The sequence below is a fragment of the Pygocentrus nattereri genome, chromosome 15 (genome assembly GCF_015220715.1).
Source record: "Pygocentrus nattereri isolate fPygNat1 chromosome 15, fPygNat1.pri, whole genome shotgun sequence".
Classification (NCBI taxonomy): domain Eukaryota; kingdom Metazoa; phylum Chordata; class Actinopteri; order Characiformes; family Serrasalmidae; genus Pygocentrus; species Pygocentrus nattereri.
Window position 1 is genome coordinate 15,848,449 of NC_051225.1, and position 21,866 is coordinate 15,870,314.

Genomic DNA, 21,866 nt, shown 5'->3' on the forward strand with positions numbered 1-21,866 from the left:
CCATTTTGGATATATGAGGTTAAACATCTTAGTTTAAGAATGTAGGAAAAGTTGAATCAGCTAAAGACCTTTTCTGAGAATAAACAATAAACAGTGCATAAATGCTGATAAATGTTTCTTCTTAACATTTCACCAAAAAAAAAAAAAGCAGCTAAATTCTGGCACCAGGTAGTGAAATTGACATTGCTTACATGAGTTTGACTGCTCCTCTGTTGTGGCTTGTGTTAAACATGCCATTTTGGCTGTGGGCTCCACCAGGTGCTGAGATCTCTGTTTACACCAAACATGATCTCTTAAAATGTTGCTTTGTTGAGATTTACAGGTGCCATTACTCTTTCTTTTTATGTGTTTAAGGCCCTGTTTGCAATCTAGTTCCCCTATCTTTGCTCTAGGTGTTTTTTTTTTTTCCAGAGCGAGCAGCTCCTGTTGCTCTCCCATTGTAAAGATGAGAGGGTATCTGCTGCAACAGGCTTAAGCAGAGATTGGTTAGGAGATAGTGGTTAGATCCATACAGGAGCAGTACGGATTATTTGTCTAGGTGCTGGCGATAGGCTGTGCTGCGTTTTAGGCTTGTGGCTCCACGGCTGCAGCGCAGCAATGGGATCATGAAGCCTCTCCTTTGAGAGTCCAACAATGGGTCCAGCGACTATAATGGCATTTTGGAAGCTTTGGCTTTATCAGGGCAAAAATGGATTGTAGCATGCTAGCTGTGCCTGGCCCCCGCTGCGTTTGGGGAAAGAAAGCGAGGCGTGCTGCCCTGTAATCCTCTTGTTTTGAGAGGCACTCTCCAGTCTCTCCAGAGAGTGGTGTGGGTGCTGCAAAAGCTACACAGCCGCTTCGGAGCGCGTCAGGGGTATTTATTCACACATGCTGGGCCAGGCTGGCTCTAAGGCGCTGGCATTACGAGGCTATGGGTGTAGGACTTTCTCTCACTTTCTCTCTCAATTTTTGGACCCGTTGCCCAGAGTTTTGTTCCCCCGTCTCTCAAGTGACTCCACATCAGCAGGGCATTCGACAAGCTTTCCTCCCCAGTGCCTCTGCCATATCTGAACTAGGCTGAGCCAGAGCAAGCTACTTTGGGTCTGTTGAGACAGAGTGGCCAAATTCAGCCGCCTGTTGTTGTGGTGTTGTGGGGTGACTTGGGAACATGTAAATATGAGACAGATAAGGCCTATTGTTTTCATTCCAAAGTCACCCAGGCTGAATTGGTCCCCCCTCTTGAGCCATACTGCACTTTATCTCAGAGGAGGACACGGTGAGATTTCGGTGGGCCCTCACAGGGGAAACAACAATAAAACCAACAGCGTTTCTTTCTTTATCTACTCACGCCATCCTTCCGAGCGCAACTCCTTTCACATTTCTGAAGTACTTTCTTCCATCTTGAAATGTCAAAGCCTCCTTGAGAATCCTACTGTGAAATATGTACATAAATGTGTTTGGGAAACGTAGCTGTGCTGAACTTCTCATCAGAACAGGCAGCGTGTTGAAAGACGAAAGACTTTAGTCAAGCCCTGCTTGATTTTTGAAGACGAATGATCTACTTTTGTTACTTTACATCCGAAATATGTTAATGCGACAGTAAGTGTTGCCCAGACATTAAGCAGTGTTTCTATTGGCACTGGCGGAGATGGAATGCAACTTGGGAAGTTGAACAAAAAAAATTTTCCTCCTATTATTAATCTAAATTCCTCACAAGTGTTCTAGCTTTTATAAGGGCGAATTGAAAGAAGCCAGACAACCCTCTCATGAACCACATGTTTTCTTAAAGTATCCTCATGTGCAGCAGTTAGAACCCAGATAGTTTTATTTAGCAGTTAACAGTTGATGAGTTTTTTTTTTTTTTTTTTCTTTTTCTTCAGTGAGTTCCTCGAGATATCTCATGCACACACACATACAGGTTAAATTACATGTACATACATAAGGTACAGTGTGAAAGGCACCTTGAAAAAAAGAACTTTTCTTGGCTGTCTAAGACTTTTGCACAGTCCTGTGTGTGTCTTGTGTGTTATATAAAGCACTACTAAAAAACTATGTTATAAATGTTATAAAAAAAATACACATAATTTCAATATAATAAGCAGTGATTTTATTTATATGAGTGTGTTCGTTTAACCATTTTCAAATCTCTGCTTGTATAATTTTTAGTTGTAATCCAATACCTGGCTGGGCTAATCAGCACTTTATTAAGCTAAATCAGATGTCCTACTAATGGAATTGAATAGATCCATTCCTGTTACTTTTATTGTTACTATATTTTAATTTATTTGCATTTACTCTAAGGACATATGGTGATTTTACAACCAAATGCATGCTTATTTCTTAGATAAATGGCTGTAAAAAATATGTTTAGGTACCTAGGACACACCATAAGAAATCTAACCATAACCTTAACCTCAGTAGCAAAAAAATGGTTTTGCAAGTGCACTTAAGAAATTAAACATGTAGCTTTTGTTTAAAAGGACTTTACAAATTCATGCAAGCAGTTAATAAAATCAGTATCTTTTTTGTCCTGAAAATGTACAAAAATGAATATACCCATATGCACAGTCCAGACATTCCTCACTTCTTCCAGGTAAAAAAAAAAAAAAAATTACAGCAGAGGGCCATTCTGGTGCATTCCAGATGTAGTGTGTGTTTGCATGAATGTGTGTGTGTGTGTGTGTGTGTGTGTGTGTGTGTGTGGAGGAGGGCAGGGAGCGGCCACTCTCAAGGGAGGCAGAGTGGAGCAGAATGGGAGCTGGCACCGCATTATCTCCAACAGTTGGTGCATTCCTTAATGATCAAGTGCTGGAGCAGCATCTGTGCAAGTCTGTGTGTGTGTGTGTGTGTGTGTGAGAGAGAGAGAGAGAGAGAGAGAGAGAGAGGGTAGGAATATGGCAAAGTCTTCCATAAAGCCTTTGACCCCTCTCAGGACAGTTCCTTCACAGCCATAAAAGGAAGTGCCATACTCTTTTTTTTTTTTTTTTTTTTTTTTTTTTCCCCTTCTTTTCAGGAAAGAGGAAAGAATGTTATTGTTTGTTGTGTGCGTGTGTTTGTAGTATGAGAGGAGTGTGTTGACGTGCTTGCATCTGACAGAGGAAGCATTTTTGCTCGGGGATGAGGGCCCTTCTAGAAAAGAACCCGAATCACAGACCCCTGAGCCGTGTGATTCTGCTGCCAGGACATACACACTAACCTAATCTCACACAGGGTGAGAGAAGCAAACTGTGAGTTCAGGATTGGAAAAGTCAATAAAGTAGAAGTAATGTTAGAATGACCCTAAAGGAGAGATGTCCTGTTGGCCAGCTTGTAATGGACGATGTGGGGATTCAAGCACAATAACGTTACTTCTCTGTCTCTTTTACCTGCTCCAGATTGTATGTGATATAGATGTTTTCCTTTTGAAAACTTGTTTGATCATTTGAAACTGAAGTATTGTGATTCCAAGGGTCTCAACTTAAAAATTGTATTTATGGTGAAAATTTCACATTAATTTAGTTCATTTCTAGTCAGTTTGCTTTTAAATGCTTCTTTGTCTACACCAAGTAAAAGGCACTTAAGGCTTGTCAAAAAAACCATGACATGAAATTTTACTTTCATCATCCCGTGTTCATAAGCATGATGATCCATTTCAGCTGGAATGTCCTGTAGCCTGGAGTACCTCATGATATGACTACAATACCCAGAAACACAAAGAGTCAGTAATGGAGCCTGTAAAGTCAATCCCGGCACTTTTGCGCTCATGAATTGTGCCCTTTTGTTCGGCAGGAGTGCGTTCACAAGTGAGGCATTGTGAGAGTCACCGGCTTGGCAGTAAACCCCCCGCAACCCAGTGTCAAAGGGCCGGCGGCGAGAAATTTCTGCTCTAGACCTCTGTCCTCTGGCCTCTTCCACACAGAACAAATACTATTCTTCTTCCCCATGATGTCATCTGCAGGCAACATGACACTAGGGAGGGCCCTTGCTTATGGCCCATGTGTGCCGAACGGGGCTCTTGACTTGTGCAGGGGCTCCAAAGGGGTTTTGGTTTAAGTGGTGCAGCTGGGTCAGTTTCCAATGATGCTTTTACAGACTGCATTAACCAAAAGGAGATGTAATAATGATAAGAATAGCAGCAGTAAAAATAATTGTGTATATATAGTGGGTTCCAGAAGTCCAAGGCTGCATTGAAAATCATTTTTTTTTAGTGTTGTTTATTCCACTGACATGTGTGTTCAGAGGAAACTTCACCAAAAGCCCTTGCACAAGTTTGTGTCCAAGCTACGTTGTGTGCGCACTGTCACTGAAACAGCATTGGGACATACCCTACCAATTCTAAGAATTTCTACAATTAATTAAACATGTTTACGTTTCATGCCCTGTGATGGACTGGTGACCTGTCCAGGGTTTATCCTGCCTTCCGCCCAATGACCGCTGGGATACGCTCCAGCAGCTTCCCCAGGAGCTCAATGGTGCTTTACAGTACCACATTAACAGTGATCCAGTATATTCAATACAAATATATCAGCTATACAAAGCATTGTGTGCATTTCTATGAAGATATGCTTTCAAAGTAGATATGAGTGTTCATATGATATACTCCGATACTGAAGGAGTTAGTAATACAAGTACAGTCTTAGAAATGATAACTTTTATAACTTTTATGGACAGTTATAAATGAGATAATGTAGCTCTTATGGAAGGCCTTGTAAGTAAGACCTCTCCCTGTCTTTCTTTTGGTCTCTATACGTTTTTTGTTTATGTGCATATAGTGTAAATGTGAATGTTTGAGTGTGTGTGTGTGTGTGTGATGGGAACAGCATGACCCGGGCTGCGAGGATCTGGTGAGCAGTGTGTTCTTTATCAGCGACCCCGGACCATAGCTCGACGGATTCCAGCCATTCCTCCCCCTGATTCATTGTCTGACGGACAAATGTTAATTGTTTTCATCATTGCTGGCTGCACGGCCCAGCAGCCCTGCCCCGTCCACCACCTCATCTACCTTCTTCTTTAATGTCTCTTTGGAGGCCTGTACCTTATCTGCAGTATCACCAGCCTGCAGTGGCCTCCAGAGATCATGCAGCACGGCCCTTATTAAATTCAGACAACAGCTCCACCCCACACGGTTGTACGTGTGTGTGTTTGTTTATGTCCTGTTTCTTTATTCGTGACCATCGTGAGTGCTTGATATTGATAATGGTATTGACCATGCAAGTATATCCATTTTTGCTTTTTCTCACTTTCAGAAAGAATAGAAATGCAGAGCCAAACTATCGATTTCTGCTCATTCACTTACGTCTGTGTTCAGGTTATGGAGATTCACCTTGGTGGTGAGAATAGATTTATTTCAGAGCTTTATTGAGAATTGTATTCTACATTTAATTCAGTTGCTAACCCTGCTGTGTTTGTTGTATAGGAAATTCCAATACACTCTTTTGACCTTTAGGACATGTTCTCTGATGTACTTTCAATGTACTGCTACACCACAATCTATTCTATAGCATAGCTGATTTTTATTCTGGTTGTTTTGTAATGGTGCCTTAGAGACTAGGCTGCCTGTAGCATTTCCTTCTTTACAATTTTCTGAACTTTTTTTTTTTCTAGTAGGCCTACTACTTTACTTTTGAATAGGTGAGCATTCATTCAACGAGGAGTTTTGCTGCGTCTCATGATCAACAAACACAAACGGTTATGTTCCTCAAGGTTTTTATGGCTCAGACTCAAATGCTAAGGATTTAAGGCCTGTTTCAATACAAGCTCCTGTTGCAGTGCATGGCACTTAAGCTTCCTCGTGTCCCTTGATTTCACTGGTGTATAATACTACATGACAATGCCATGTTCAAGTGTTTAGATGATTAGATGGTGCTTCTTTTTTGAGATTATCTATTTTTTATAGTTCATTTGTCCTGTTTTTGGTGTATGTACCAAAGTAGTTAAAGTTGTAAAATAGAAGATGATTCATAGCATCACATATATTTGGAAAAAAGGGGAAAAAAGATGCACTGATGTTAATCACAAATCCATTTTTTTTTTTTTTTTTCCCCCCAGAGTTCTGCTTAGAATTGCTGATTCTTTACCATTCATTGCGCACCTTTTTAGACACATTCATCTCACAAATGTTTTTAACAATGTGAATTCAGAATAAAATCAGACTGTGTCCGCTTTGGACAGTGGACTCTTTTACTGCATGTTCTCCTGTGATTAATGTAGGAGTTATAGCCAAACTCATGTACTGTTTTGCTTTCTTTCAGAATCCTCCTGCATGGAAAAACTCCTTTCTAAAGACTGGAAAGAGAAGATGGAGAGACTGAACACAAGTGAGCTTTTGGGAGAAATAAAAGGTAAGTTTGCCTCTCTCTCTCTCTCTCTCTCTCTCTCTCTCTCTCTCTCTCTCTCTCTCTCTCTCTCTCTCTCTCTCTCTCTCTCTCTCTCTCTCTCTCTCTCTCTGTGTGTAATGCTACACTTGTGAGGACCCATTGTCCTCACTATGATGGACCTATATGAAATTTTTTGCTCAAATGAGGACATTTTGCTCTTCGTCACATGAGCATGTGTTCATTTTCACCCATGTGAGCATTTTCACCAATTACTTTTTTTATTTGGAAACTAAAAGAGCAAAAAATTGCATTTTGGATGCTGAGGTTAGCGTTAGGATTAGTCTTAGGTGTAGCACAAATACAAACCTATGGACATCCTCATATGTATAGCAAGACAAACGAGTGTGTGTGTGTGTGTCTGACTGCATTATGGAGGTTGTACTTTTCCAGTTAGTGTAAGTGCAGTTAGGACCTGAATTTGGTCAGATACATGAGACTTATATGATGGTCAGACAAAGCTTGAGAGTAAAGCAGGTTTGAAGTAATCGGAGCGAACACTCTCAGTTCCCACATCCTTCTCTCTCTTTTTTTTTTTTTTCCTGGGCGCAGATCTTAGCACTGACTGTTACAGGCGTGTGTTTATGTAGCAGCAGCAGGCGCAGTACCAGCCCAGTGATAACACCGGAGCTTTTTCCAGCTCAGCTCTGGCTCCACTCTCCTCCCTCCCTACTCACTATCTCTCCTCTCTTTTTTCTCCCTCACTCTGGCACTTTGTTCCCCACCAAAACTGTCTCACCCACACCCTCAGTCCGTTTGTCACATATTCTCACCACATGCCGGTGCCACTCTGCAATTGAGCCATCTTTCATAACCTTTTTCAAAAATGTTATTTATTTATTTATTTTGCATGAAGGAGATGAAGGTGTCAAAGGGATCTGCTTAGACTACCAGATCCTGTATGGTAAAGTATCAACATGTAATGCCAATTTTAATCAAGTGGGTATTTAGATCCAGTAAAAAGCAGGAGTCTGATAACAGAGCAAATAACATTTGAGAGAAGAGTGTTATTGTTTTTCTGTTTCCCGGCTTAATGGTTCCCCGTACCTCCTGTGCTTTATTTAGAATTATAAATAACATTTGTCCTTGGTTTTAATTATCGGATTAGATTTACTCCGTGTACTAAAAGGGGAGGAGGGAGTAAAAGAAAAAAACAGTCATACATTCTAATAAGTGTATTCATCGGCAATAACCTTAATGAACCCCACACATGTAAATCACGTTGCAGAAGATTCATTGTACCTGCCCCCGTTATGTGCCACCGTAGATCAAAGTGCAGTGGAGAAAATGGCGGGGAGAATGATTTAGTCTTTGGAAAGCAGATATTTTAAAATTACAGGGCATTTTCGCATTTGAAAAACGGGCGCAAGGTGAGGTCATGCTTCGAAGGTAGGAGCAGGTAGAGGTGTCGACAATGCCCCTTCCTTGGTGGCTACATTCTGCCCTTCCCCGCCAAGACTCAAGCCGACACAAGGGGAAAACAGACAGAACTACTTTTCATATCATACCGGCAGCCTAAGGTTTCTAATTAGCGTGCCATTTCATATGACTGTAGACATTTCAAAGGCCTGCTTTGTGCTCCCCCTTACAAAATGTCTCTCTAACGCGTTTGAAGTCGGCCCGATGTAAGTACGGGCAATTAAAAAGGAAGCTCAGGGTTGGAGACGCACAAGGTCTGCTTAATTAAAACACAAACAAAGGCACCAAGCTGGAAAAAGAGAAAAACACACACACACACACACAGAGAGAGAGAGAGCGAGACCCTTGCGCATGTACACGCGCATGCACCGTTTGATTAAGATCTAAAGTGCAATGATAAATCAGAGACCACGTTAATTGTCGGGTTAAAAAATCAATACAAAGGCCATGCGCGCCTGTAGGTTTCATATGAATGGGAGCGAGTGGCAGATAAAGGATGACATGAGGATGAAAAGCCGTGGCTGGCTGGCTGGCCTTGCTATTTCTCCTCCCAACTGTATGCATTCGGCCTGTAGCCAATGGGACTGCACATTCTGCCTAGAGCTCACTGTTCGTCCCATTGTCTCTGCATCATGGGGGAAAAAAAGAACTTGCTTTTGATGTTTTGAAGATACACAAGCGAGATATGAATTTCTGCCGCATGGGAAGGAAAAAAAATCTCCACATTATTTTTGCCTTTTAGAAAGGCACCTTTAGTAGAGCTGTTGAGCAAGCGCTCTGTAGAGATGTGGCTTTTTTTGTTTGCGTTTTTTAGCATATTGAGGCACCAGGACAATTCTGCCTGTTGCTGCAACAATGGATGAAGTCCTGTTGGTGGGAGAACTCCCCCGGAAACCCTTCAGGAACGAAGGAACAATGACCCTGGTGAAATAAGAGAGAGAACAGTTAGCTATGCTGTGCGTTCTTAAACAAGTCTGCACTCGCTCTCTCTACATGATCTCCCAAACAAGTAAACAAAATTATGACAGCAGCTCGTTTTTCTGGGTTTGCGGCTCATCACATGGAACGGTGCAGGAGAAATACATGCAATGGATGCTGAAGGATACAGTGCTTTTCATAGTCAATGAAAGTTTCTAAAGGCAAATCGAATAGGTGGTTGGTTTAAGACATGATTTGAAACATGAGGCAGTTCTCCTAGGCTCCAGTCAGCTTATAATTATTTCCTCTTATGTTACTTCTAAGCCTGTCCAAGTCGTAGCAGGGATAGAGTGAGGGCGCAAAGCGGAGCAAGCCATGGATCCCTTTTCCGCAGGCCACTGCCTGAGCGATGTGTTTGTTTTCATACCTGAACTTTGCTGTCAGTCAGGAGGAACGGTGAAGAGAGGAGCCGAGATCTGCTGAACAAAACCACAGAGCAGGAGAGGCAGGCTGTCTGGAGAGAGGCCAAGCCACAGCACAGCCCAACATGGCTTGTTGGCACACTCTAAAAGGTGCAGAGAGGAGGGGAAGAGGGGTACTGTCCTGTACAGTGCTATGCGATTCGCTTCCAGCTTATTGTGGATTAATGAGAGACGCTGCCCGATCAAGACGCAAAGTTGTTGTGATTACCAAAACTATCATGAGCTCATTGGCATTACAAATAAATATGCAGCTGCATTGAAATAAGGACAACAGTAACTCCAGATGTCTGGATCCTTCATGCTGTAGTAAAAGTCTGATTTATGTTGATCTGTGTTTAACCACATTTTGCATTTCTTCTCATAGTCACCATTCCACCTACTTAGCACTGAGGAACAAAAAAGAAAAGACTTTGCTAAAAGTTTGAGTGGTATTTTGAATGTATTTGATGGACGCTTTGTAGCAGTGAGATCTCTTGCTTTAATCTCTTTGATTAGTCATCTCTGAGCTTCTGAATTCCACTCTCTCGCAGAGTTGTTTAACTTCAGCTGTCCATTCAGAGAATCCATGTTTCCATGGGATCCTTATGTGACTTTAACATAGACTGCCTCGCTCATTGAAAGAACAGAAGAAAAACAAAAGTGAGAGCTCACAAAATAGGCTTCTTCAATTAGCTACAATGCAAGAAATGAGCCCATCACACAACGCCAGAAGTGAGATGCATTTCCTGATGGATTTTCTAACGGCATTTACACAACAGAGGAGGGACCTCCACAGCCTCTCTGGGGTCAGCAGATAAGTAGAAGCTCTTTAAGAGTAGAGCGAGGGTAGCAAGAAATAGAGTGAGAACACTGAAGCTGAGCCCAATTTTGATTCCAGTCTGACTAAGTCTTGTCCGGCAGAAGGTACACTGTGAGTGCACAGAGCTGTGATTGTTCTGACAGCTGGATTTGCTTGAAAACACGATTATTCAATTTACCGTTTGCCTTTATTCCTAATTGCCCCAATAACAGCAAAACCTGCACCAACAGATATGACACTGTGTCTGTAAACACATGCATGATGTGAATTTCTTTCTCCTTGCTAGATCAAATGAGGGCAGTTTGTGATGAAATCAGATCTTAAGAGTACACCACTGATAATGCTTATTGACTTATATTTAAGTGAAAGATATATTCAGGTATATTAAATGTTTAGACTATCATTATTTTTCATAAAGAATGTAGACATACAGGAAAATCTGATCAATTGAGGATTTAAAACAGTGTGGAAAAACTTGGGCTGATATTTGAACCCTAACATACTGGGCTTATTAGGCAGATTAGGAAACGTTATCCTTGGCCAAATCCTTTGTTATCCAAAGGCATTGTTCCTAAGGGCGAGAGATCGGGGGAGAAAGAGAAAGAGAGGGAGAGAGAGAGAGAGAAAAAAAGAGAGAGGAAACCACCTCCACCCTTCAACCACTCTGAAATATTCCTCCATTTCCCCAATTCAGAAGTGCCACGCTTTGCATTTTTCACCACCCCTCCCCCCCAATGCCTCAATAGGCAAACTGTTTGCCCTTATGTACCCAAGTGAAATATGAGCTACAGTAAATTATTATTCTTTGGGCCACATTTGTGAGATGAATGCGGGGTGAGCTGTGCTCCGTTGCTCTCCTAATGAATTGAGGAATTTAGCTTGTGGCGGTGGGACGGCAGAAAGGCACACCTTGTTTTCTGCTTCTCCTGCTCTTCTCACATGGTGTTACTGAAAGCCCTTGCAAATAGGAGTGCGGTGAGGGAGACGGCCTCGGTGGCAGCCGTGCACACACACACGCGCGGGCACATCACACACACACACACACACACTCAGACTGTACTGGCCAGAGGAAAATCACTCCAATGGACCACAGCGCACATGCTTAAATGCTCTTACTAGGCAAATATTTTCATTTATTAAGCGCATCCAAAATGCCATGCGCTAGTTAAATATACCATGTCTGCCTGGTCTCTTATTTCTCTGAGGTGGTGAAACTCAATAGCTTAATAATCTGCACATTAGAAGCGTATCTTTGTATGAGCCTATACCCGAACAAATGTTCGTTTTAACCTGGTATGTTCCAGTGCAGTGAGAGGTGGTGTTTATCAGAATGGGTCACAGGGCTAAAGTTACACTCACAGGCGTGTGGCACTGGTTAATCTCTGGCAGGATTGGAGCCGGGTGCTTTAGGACATATTGCACTGGATTTCCGACAACAGCAGTACCAGGTTGGCCTCCAGTTTCAGCCACAGGGCTTCAGGGCCTTTATGTTGTTGCTGTCATAGAACTTAACTTATTTTTTTAAACCTATTTAATCTCTTATTCTCCAGGGTATATTGCCAAAATCTTAGACGCTCTTTGTATTATTTCATAAAAAATAATGTTTACAGAGCAGATCACTGAAGAGATGCCATCTGTTTATAGTTTATAGCCCAGATTTGTGGAAAAATTGGTCGACTTTCAGTAGAACAACAAACTGTAATTTGAGCTTTTTTTATTATAAGAGTTTAAAATGACATCATCATCTATTTGACTGGAATGAAGAGTTACAGCCCCATACAATGCCCACCTTCAGAAAGTAGCTATGAAATATGAAAGTTATGAAGAATATGACAAAGTACACCGGTGGTTCCAAGGAGTTTTAAGAGGCTACAGAAAGCTGCGTTTACATCGTGTAAACATTTATTGAGGAATGGAACAATGGAAACGGACCAAAATTAAGAAAATCCTGACATCAATGCAAGAACATATTTTTCTTCACCTCTGAAATGGCAGTGGGCAGTGAAAATGTAAAACTAATCTTAGACGAAAAATATCTGAGTATTCATACTGCTGTTTTGGACTGAAGTACGGAACCATCAAGGTGGAGGCACCCAGACAAAAGCACATGACTCATTCTTCCAGTCCCCATCCAGAAAGTTTTACAAGAAGAGCAAGGCCTTGAATGGTGGCCAGTTCTGCTTGTTGTCTCCAACCAGGGCCTCTCATTGGCTCTCTGATAAAAGTAGGAAAGGGTCAAGGCATTTTCATAAGAGATGAATTATTGATTTTAAAAGTAGCGCAAGTGCTCTGTTCAAGGCTTCTCCAGCCTGGTTATGTCTGACCACCAAACATGACAAAGAAATGGATTTATCTTATCAGGGTGGTTCTGTAACGTGTTAGAGATATTCAGGAGTTCAGGCTGGGCTGTTGCTGGAGTGGAGTTCTGTAATGAAGATGTTTGTATGGGGTCGGGGGTGGGGATTGTGAATGAGCTTCAGAATTAGCTTAGTTACGTTTGTGTACACGTCGCTGTCAGTAGGTCGTCTGCAGCTATTAAAGCACTCCATGAATGTCAGAAACATGAATTGCGGCTCAGTTAAAGACCCACTTTGTTGACTTTTGGTGTCAGTCAGGAGTGCATGTGAAGTTGCATTTTTCACTGCTGCTAAGAAAAAGCATTGTGTAATTTGATATTACTTATTTCTCACTCAACTTTTGAATTTGATGGAAAGATATTGTTGTGTCCAAAATTGTTACATTGTTACAAAATGTCACATTTTTGCCATGTGGGTATTTCTTGACATAACAACTTGAAACAAACCAAAAATACTCAGAAATGCAGCCACAAAGCTGTTGAAGTAGTATGTAAGCTTGGTATAATAGATAAATATGTAATTTCATAATTACATTTGAATATTGTGGCAAAACAAAAGTAAAACCTCTTCTCAGAATTAAAGAGAAGTGAGCGTGGAAGCATTTGTGGCGCAATGTGATTCCAGCAGCTAGAGTGTCATAGTAGTCCCAACTCTTGTCCTACTGCATACACAAGGACACCCACACACTTCGCCAACCATACTAGCACACAGCCTCATTAACATTGGCAAACACAGCTAATTGCGCTTAAGTGCTCAGTCTACACTGTCTTGTTTGTGGCTAGATTAAAAAAGGTGGATGGAACTGTAAAGCTTGGACGAGGCCGTTAAATTTTCGCGTAGTCCTGAAAGGTTTTTCTGATATGATGACTTGGGTCTGCCATATGTTGATATGTGCTAGCACGTCCTTGCTCATGCTTGTTAATGAAGCCTTATTGGCAGGATTAGCGGGGTTTATATCATTGCGCGGGGGCACTCGGCCAGGTAAAACAGCTGTTGCTCATATTGTCTCAATTCAGGGGCAAAGGAAGCTCTTTGAGTGCCATATTGCTCAAAAAAGCAATGGCCACTCAACAGGCTGAGGTTGTGTGTATATGTGTGCTAAATGACATGGGCAGTATGATTTTTCCAGACTTTTAGTGCTAAATCCAGTTCTGATAGCTGTGTAGGTTTCAGATTTCAGTGAGTTGCCTGGCTGTACTAGTCATTCTACAGAAACACGAACTTTTCTGTCTCTCCATAGGTGTCACTAGTGTTACCCGATCCTCATCGGTGTTACATATAATAAAGGAAACACCAGAGACATTTTTAATGAAAAATGCATTTTACAAAATTGTTGCTACAGAACATCAAACCACATGCTGTTTATCATGGAACATCCACTAAAATATGGAATTTAATCTATTTGTATTCTAGTTTTTCACAATTACCTCAGAATAAATTTGGTCACACCAGTGATGTCAGCTAAAAGCTTCATATGAAATCATGAGCTAAATGAGAAAATCTCTGAGAAGTGAAAGACACAGTGGACTCACCATGTGCTTCTCTTCATAGATCCTCAGAAAACAGGTAAAAGGAAGTCAAATGATGTCATCAGTGTGACTTTTATTTCAAAATAAGAGATGTTTTTGTTACGCTGTAACACCACTGACACGACTCCTGGGGACTCTATATGATTGATTTAAAAACCAATATTGCTGAATTGAGGCTGAAGAAGGTGCAATTGTTAAAATAACATTGTTTTATTTTAAAATATAAATAAATTGTAACACTAACATGTTTTTTAAGTGTAATATATCTGTAAACGCTAGGGACACAAAAAATGGACATTGCTATAAAATGATCCATTATCTGTTTTTAGATGGCAAGAGGAGTTACTTAGACTGCTTGGCATTCGTTTGGTAACATTTTGCCCTTTCGCTAAATTTGTTTGCAAGTTCATTGTGTCTCCGCTTTTTTTCAGCCTGCAAATAAAATAGTTATTTCACTCCTCATAATATATTTTTCATACATTATCATTAACAGAGCTGTATATATAGAGAAAAAATGTAATAGGTATTTTAAAGTCATTTAACATATTTTTATTTGCAAGCCATACAGTACGAAGATCCAAATCAGCATGACCACAAGAACTTTTCCTTGGGCTATCAGTCTATATGTAGGCACTAAATCAGTATATAGCAGGGCTGAAAACCATTAGTGTGTGTGTTTTGCATAACAGGGCTGGTTACACCTTTTTCTCATATGTAGAAGCCCAGCACTGAGCCTCCAGCCACGTCAGGCATGCCAGCTATGTGCAGTCTGTGTCCAGGCCCAGCCCTGGCACAATTGACGCTTTTACAGGCCGCCTAATTTACTTAGGACGGGCTCGCAGCATATGGGAGCATCCACAATAGCCGACTGATGGAGAGACAAAGAAATTCCAGTGTTGGGACGTTTAAGGGGGAAAAAAAAGTCATTCACATTTAGTCATAATGGCTCAGCTGTCCTAACCAAAGGCTGAGAAGAGAATAGGGAGCCTTGTGATTCTTTTCCTTTTTCGCCCCTTTTCTCTCTCTTTTTTTTCTTCTCTCTCCTCATTCTTTCTTTCTTGTGTTTGCCTGAAGCTTTTATCTGTCTCATTCACTTGGGACCCTTCAAAGTTACAAGCTGCCTTCTCTTTTCCTGCTACAGGACTTGGAACTCAAATTAGGGGCTGCTTGATTAGAAGGGTGCGGGAGGGGTGTGGGGTTGCCAGGGTTGGGAGAATAGTTGTTGGACAGAACAAATCGCACCCCTACAAAGTGTCTTTTATCCACTGGGCCCTCTTTTCGACAGCCCCCCTTTCACTCACTCAGTCACTGTGGTCCCTGTTGTTTTGGGCCTCCGTCATTCATCGTGTAAAGACGTCCTCTGCTCTTGGTTTGGGACGCTGAAGGAAGAGGGTTAGGATGCAGAATAAGGTGATCATCCCAATCAGGCTTGTTGCGTCTGGCGTGTGAACACAAATTACTGGAATCTGATAAAAAAAATTGTATCTATTAATCCATTTATTTTTATGAATTAACATGCAAAATTAACAAGCATTTAAAATGAACATTTAGCATTATTTTTTTTTATATATTTACCAATAAGTGACAAGTTCAATCTGGGAAACAATAACAATTTAACATAACCCTGTGCCTATGGTGTGCTTGAGGGATGTAAGTCTGGAGCTTTAGCATTAGCTCGGAGACAGTCACTAGGTTATCCTACAGTACACACAAAGTACTGGAATTACTACTGGAATAGTAATTTAATGGTCAATACCATTTTTTAAAAAAATATGAAACACGTAAAAAAAAACAAACACCTGTATTTTAAAACTTGTTAATTTAGAAATTGAGTATAAATTGATAAACATAAATATCACCTTTATTTTAAAGATATTTGCATTTATTTTAATACTTGCTGTTATTGTTAATGCAACTACAGTATGACATAGTAACCAGAATAACTAGTATCTATATAACTGTAAAATTACAGATTTTTACAGTCAATGAGAAAACATACATTTACTGTAAATAAACAGCATCACTGTTGGCAGACATTTTGCTAATGTTTTACAGCGTACTTATAGTGGCCTTAATCAGTTGTTGATAGTATAAACATTAGTTCTGTAGGTGCATAACAATGCTGGTAATTTAAAAAAATCAGCCAGACAAAATGAATTGATTATTGGCTAAGACAGTATCAATAATAAAATTAACTTTGGCAGCAAGTCTCCTCCAAAGTTAATATAGCATAGGCTTCTTTTCTAGAATGAACTATACAGCAGTTCATCTATCTCTTTTGCATACTTTGTTGTCTCCTCTTTTCTTGCACCCTCCCGGGCATGTGCATGTTAGTCAACCTGAGTGCCCCTTAACCTGCCACAAGTCATTACTCGAGTCCTGCCAACACACTGTATTTAACCGGGGAGGCATCCTGACCAGACTATCTCCTTCAGCAATGATGATAGGAGGAGACACCTTTACAAGAAAGTCCAGACCCACTGCTGTTAAGAGCCATGCAATATGCACTGCCAGCCTCAGTGTCAGCAGTCCACAGGCTGACCCAGACCGCGTCCTCCCCATGCTGTCCTGTCCAATAAAACTTTTATTGGCATTTTAAAAGTAATCCATAATTCAGCGCAGGAAGAAAAGGAATCTTAACACTTGAATGCGAGGCAACAAAAAACATATGGTGTGCCACGCTAAATTATTAAAGGGAAGGCTCCAAGTGCAGCCTGTTCGTTTATACTGGGGATTTGCTCTGTAGCTCAGATTTGCTCCATGGCCATGTCCAACGTATTTGTGTTTTGGTTTACATCTGTATGCATGTGCTCTGGTTTGAGTTCTCTTCTTGAGGGAGTGGCTTTGCAAAACAAGGACTTTTAGTAACGTCAGAGTCCCAAAAGTATGAGAATGGAGTTTGGAGAGAATAGAAAGCCGAGAAGAGCAGAATGCAAGGGGGGGTGTAGCAGTTGACAGTTGCCATTTTGGTAGTGCAGGAGTGAGGATGGGGGGCAGCCTCAGCTCTGTACAATTGAGCCAGAGAGAGAAACAATGGAGGCTCTGTTAGTATGCTCCTAGTGTTTGGGCAAAGCAGCACTCCCCACACATGGCCCCTGTGCGGACCCTTACGAGCCCACCTCTCTGTCTCTCTCTCTCTCCCTCTCTCTCTCACCCTAGCCTCTGAACAATATACGATCACTGTAACACATGTGCACTTATCCATACATACAAGTACACACCCATCAGGTGAGTATATATTTTCGTAAAGGGCTCAGTCATGCAAAATCGATCTCAAATCACAGATGATCACAGATTAAAGGGATATTTGAGTCCTTAAACTGCAGACTTATTCAGTCGTATTATTCTGAAACAATTTATTCAATTTACTTGATTCACTTGGATAAATATATTATGTTATATAAATAAAATACATTACAGTTCTGTTTTTTAGTTTACTTATTGTTGGCAATAATTTTCTTAATGTGATATTTTATTCAAGTTCAGTGTATCTTTTTCAGTAACTACTTTGAGACTGATATGTAGTTATAAGGGTGAGGAATTGAAATGTGGGGCCACAGACCTTTTTATGAAATGTCTAGCTCAGAGGACATCTACGTCTTTTCATTTTTGTGAAGCTGGATTTAGTGAGGCTTAGAATTCATGCAGAATGTGTAGCTGTAGGCTGAGAGCACCAACGAGCGGGCTTGATTGAGTAAGAGCTGAGTGAAGAGGACTCCTGAGTGGTCAGTACTGAGTGCAGATGTTTGCCCCCTCCATATCCAACCAGCGCCATGCAGAGCCTTTGAGAAACTGCAGAGGTGGAGGAAGTGGGGTTAGAGGAGAGGCAGGGTGTAGGGTCATGCTCTCTCCGCTCTCTCACTCCATTTCCCTGTCTGTACACACGCACGTGTGTGCTTGGGGGGTGTATTTGAAGATGGGCGGTGGGTGAAGGGGTCATCAGCCTTCCCTGACAGTGACACACCACTAAATGTGACCCTTCACAGCTCGAGCCAAAGATTAATAAAATCGGTGGCCGAATGTATCAATTCTACAGATAAGCTATTCATAACAAGTGTAGTCAGCTGAATAAGAAGTCAGTTCAGTCCAGTCGAAACCACATGCCGCCTCCGTGAATGGGCGCTTTTTAGGGGACTTTTTTCTGGAGCAAGGATAAATGGAGAATTGCTTCTTCTTTCCCCTTCATTGCAGTGCCGGCTTGAGTCCTTGCCAGTGAGCTGCTCTGAATTGGGGGTTGGAGGTTGACAGGCCCTATTAAGACAAACGGCCGTCCTCATCGGAGAGATAAAATAAATCAGGTGTTTAGTCAAATTAAAATAGTTGAACTGGAGAGGGCCCCAGGGAGCCCCCCGGAGAAACTCAAGACAGATGTGGCCAGCAGAATACCGGAAGACACCCAGGAAAGAATTTAACACTGGCTTGGCCATAAGCCAGCTGTACTGTACCATAACCCCCACCATCTCTCTCTTGTATCGTTCTTTATCTTTCTCTTTCCCTTTCCCTCTGAATGTGCCCAAACAGCAGCATGTCACCCAGAAGAGAAAAAGTGCACGAGAGAGAGAGAGAGCTCCCCAGTAGAAAGTGAGTTACTGCCCAGCCTCTCACGAGCAATTATGGCCCCTGTGTAAGTCAATGAATGGATCACTTAGCATTGATTAGCCAGAGGTACAGCGAATCTGCCTCAGCTTTCAGATGCAGAGAGAAAGAGAGAGGGAGAGAGAGGAAGAGAGGCACTGGGGTAAAAGCCTCTGCACTCATACATACTCACAGCACAAACATGTGTGTGTATGCCTGACACTGTTATTGTTTCCTATGATTGTATACTTAGTAATGACTCTGTTCAGTGTTCGTGTGAGAGAGAGAGAGAAAGTGAAAGAGCGATAGAGATAATGAGATAATGCAGAGGTGACGGTGACCCTGTTAGAGAGAGGTTCAACCCAACAGAGGTGTTTGTGTCTGCTACGCCCTTAATGAGAATTGAAAGCAGTCATTATATTGCCCTGGCAGCACCTTTTGCCCAAACACACACACACACACTTGCCTCACATTGTCTGTCACTAATCTGCCACCTTCACCCGTCTTGCACCATCACCCCTTGTCTAACAATTCCTTTCCTCCATTGCTGTCGCCAAGAAGCTGGCACCATAATGAAGCCTTTCCGCTCTTTCCGCAAGGCTCAGTTTCGGTAACCCCCCCATCCATTCTCTCCAGTTGAAGAGCTTGGAGTGGTCAGCATTCACTGGCTCTTTGGTCTTCGCCTGCCGTTAACACACTGTTCCCAGGAGCTTCTTGAGGAGGTGGCTGGAGCACAAGTCCTTTAAGATGCTTTTTATAGCTTCAGCAAGCCGCAGCCACACAGATCATTTGACAAGCGCTTTGTTTGCTGACTTGTTTCTAAGAGCATGATATTCTGAAGGAACTTGAGATATAAATGTCCTCCAGACTCCATCTGCCTTTAGTTTTAAATGACTATATGAGGTCAAGGCCACTGATTTGAGGATTGGCCGGTCTCTTCTTCTTCAGTCTGACAAATGAACGAGAGCGCTAGACTGATCGGTAGTGTTCTATCTGTGTCAACCGCAGGTACTCCAGAGAGTCTGGCTGAGAAGGAGAGGCAGCTTTCCACCATGATCACCCAACTGATCAGCCTGAGGGAGCAGCTGCTGGCTGCCCATGACGAGCAGAAGAAACTGGCAGCCTCGCAGATGGAGAAACAGCGGCAGCAAATGGAGCTGGCTCGGCAGCAGCAAGAACAAGTGAGCCGTCTTTCTTTCTCAGAACTTTACTCAGCCCCACTCTGTATGTTCTGTGCTATATGCAGTCTGTGCCTCTTTAGCTTTTTTTCTGTCCTTTAATTCCATATCTTTTCACAGTGTTACTTGCAGTGCCTCACCAATCTACTGTAGCCTGCACTCATTCAGCGGAAGAGTCACTTCAGAATACTGAGAGAAAAAATGTAATTACTTCCCTTTCAAAAGGAGGAGCTCAAGTAAAAAGATAAAAGTTAAAATAGTATTATTCTGTCATAATACTACCTATATAAGACCTTCTTTGTGGCCTTCAACTGAACCAGGAAAAAGAGTTGGGTGATGGAGAAGAATGTATAATTTATCCTGTATGTTTTATAAAATGTGGAGGCTGTAAGGCGTCCCTATTAGATCAATCTTAGCATGAAATCAGAGGCACAAATCAGGTAAATGAGGCATATTGGAGAAATCAGCAGATTAACACAGCTCATGAACTGCTTTAATGACAGGGAGCATCGAGGGAAGGGTTCATCCGTTTTTTTTTTTTTTTTTTTTTTAATAGTTATTATTATTATTAACCCACAGAAAGCTATTCAATACATTATGTAGATTAATAAGCATGTCTTAATGTCAAATCGTCTGCATGCATCTTGGATGGTTGGTCTCATTTTTAGATACAAACTCTCTCTGTTAATGTCTTAAGACTCAGCTTGTACCAAAAGTTTATAGGCACTGATTGTATGCTTATATGATTTCCCTATATTAGGATTATATTTACTGTTACGTTAGCTGAGGATGTTTCCTTTTAATGGCAAAGGAAATGGGGGTGGGGTGTAGGGATGGGAGGCAAGTAGGGAGAGAAGGGGGTGGGGGGGGTGGGAGGGGGTTGCGGGGCGGTTGAGGGAGGGAGGAGGCTACCCGCCCGAAGTTAGAATGTCATTTAGCCATTCAGACACGACACAGTAATTAACTGTTGACACTCGTGAAGGAGCCGGCACAAATTAATCCTGACACATTTGCAGACGAGTGATATCTTACAGTGAACACTTTGTAATTATATTTGAAAATGAAAATTAAATGACACTTAAAACTAGGCTGTCAGGCTCACTGAGGCGCAGAGGCTCACGGGGAATTTAGAGGGGGAGAAACAGAGGAAGGGAGAGAAAGGGAGAGGGGATGATCCCTTGGGGAGAGGGTATACTAGAGGCCCCTCCCCTGTTGCATAAACACACCATTCAAACTCCCTGCCAGCCCAACATAGCTAGGTAATTCATGCCTGTTCTCTGTACCCATGTGCATGGTCATTATCAGGACTGGGTTTAGTAGGGAAGGGTTTCACTGTCAGACATTATAACCCCTTAAAGTTAAGGGATGATCATGCTTGTTCTCCATTCAATTCTACTCACCTGTCTGAGCCTCAATGATATCAAAGCATCCAAGACAATTATTCCAAACTATGTTTCATAAGATCAATAACCCAAAAATGCCTCTGTCCCCTTTCCCAGATCGCCAGGCAGCAGCAGCAACTACTTCAGCAGCAGCACAAAATCAATCTTCTTCAACAACAGATTCAGGTCAGTGCTCCAGCTCATTGACTCTGTATATCACTGTTGTCGGAAGAATCTCCATTTTTGGCGTTTTCCAGTTTTTGACACAATTTGAAAACACCTGTTGCCCTTTGCATTGTATGTTAATTTCGTGATGAGCAGACGAAAAGAAATGACCCAGAATGACCCAGAAAAATGTCTGGTTCCATTGACTTACATTAAAATAAAAGTAAGTGTTTTTCTTCTCCTGTAACTTTGCCATTTGGAGAGTTTTACAAGGTTTTCATCTGAGAACAGCAATATGTTCATGAGTGCATATTATTATTATTATTGTAGCCAAATGTTTCAAAAGGGAGAGATGGATGTTTTGTTAACTTAAATCTCTGATGGGTGTCTTTTTGACTTCCTCCACCTTTTGATTGACTTGTTTAAGTTGCGTCAAGTCTCGTTCTCTCTGTCTCTTGCTCTTTTCCCTATTGCAGTCATCATTCAGGGCACTCGGTGGTTAGCCACTGGTAAGGGGATTGGCTATAAATAGAGGAGAATAATTATCATGTGCTAATTAATGAAGAAAAAGACAGAGAAAGAATGAGAGAGTGAGACAACTCTTAGCTCTGTGTGTTTTTACTCCTGCTTTTTTTTTTGGAGAAGCACTAGAGGTTTTAGGGCCACAAAAGCCACCTCTGCAGTTACACTAGGCTCAGTACAATGACGTGGCAAGAACTACTGACAACAC

At 41.7% G+C, this 21,866-nt stretch overlaps 1 protein-coding gene across 9 annotated transcripts in view; it reads left to right on the forward strand.

Annotated features, from left to right (window-relative positions):
- The window catches only part of sox6 (SRY-box transcription factor 6), a 163,086-nt gene that overhangs the window by 79,109 nt on the left and 62,111 nt on the right, over window positions 1–21,866 (forward strand). For all 9 annotated transcript variants that reach the window (XM_037545485.1, XM_037545489.1, XM_037545488.1 and 6 more), the window contains 3 exons: window positions 6,210–6,299; window positions 19,420–19,592; window positions 21,089–21,157. In XM_037545485.1, the coding sequence (XP_037401382.1) occupies window positions 6,210–6,299; window positions 19,420–19,592; window positions 21,089–21,157 (332 nt within the window). The remainder of the gene's footprint in view (window positions 1–6,209; window positions 6,300–19,419; window positions 19,593–21,088; window positions 21,158–21,866) is intronic.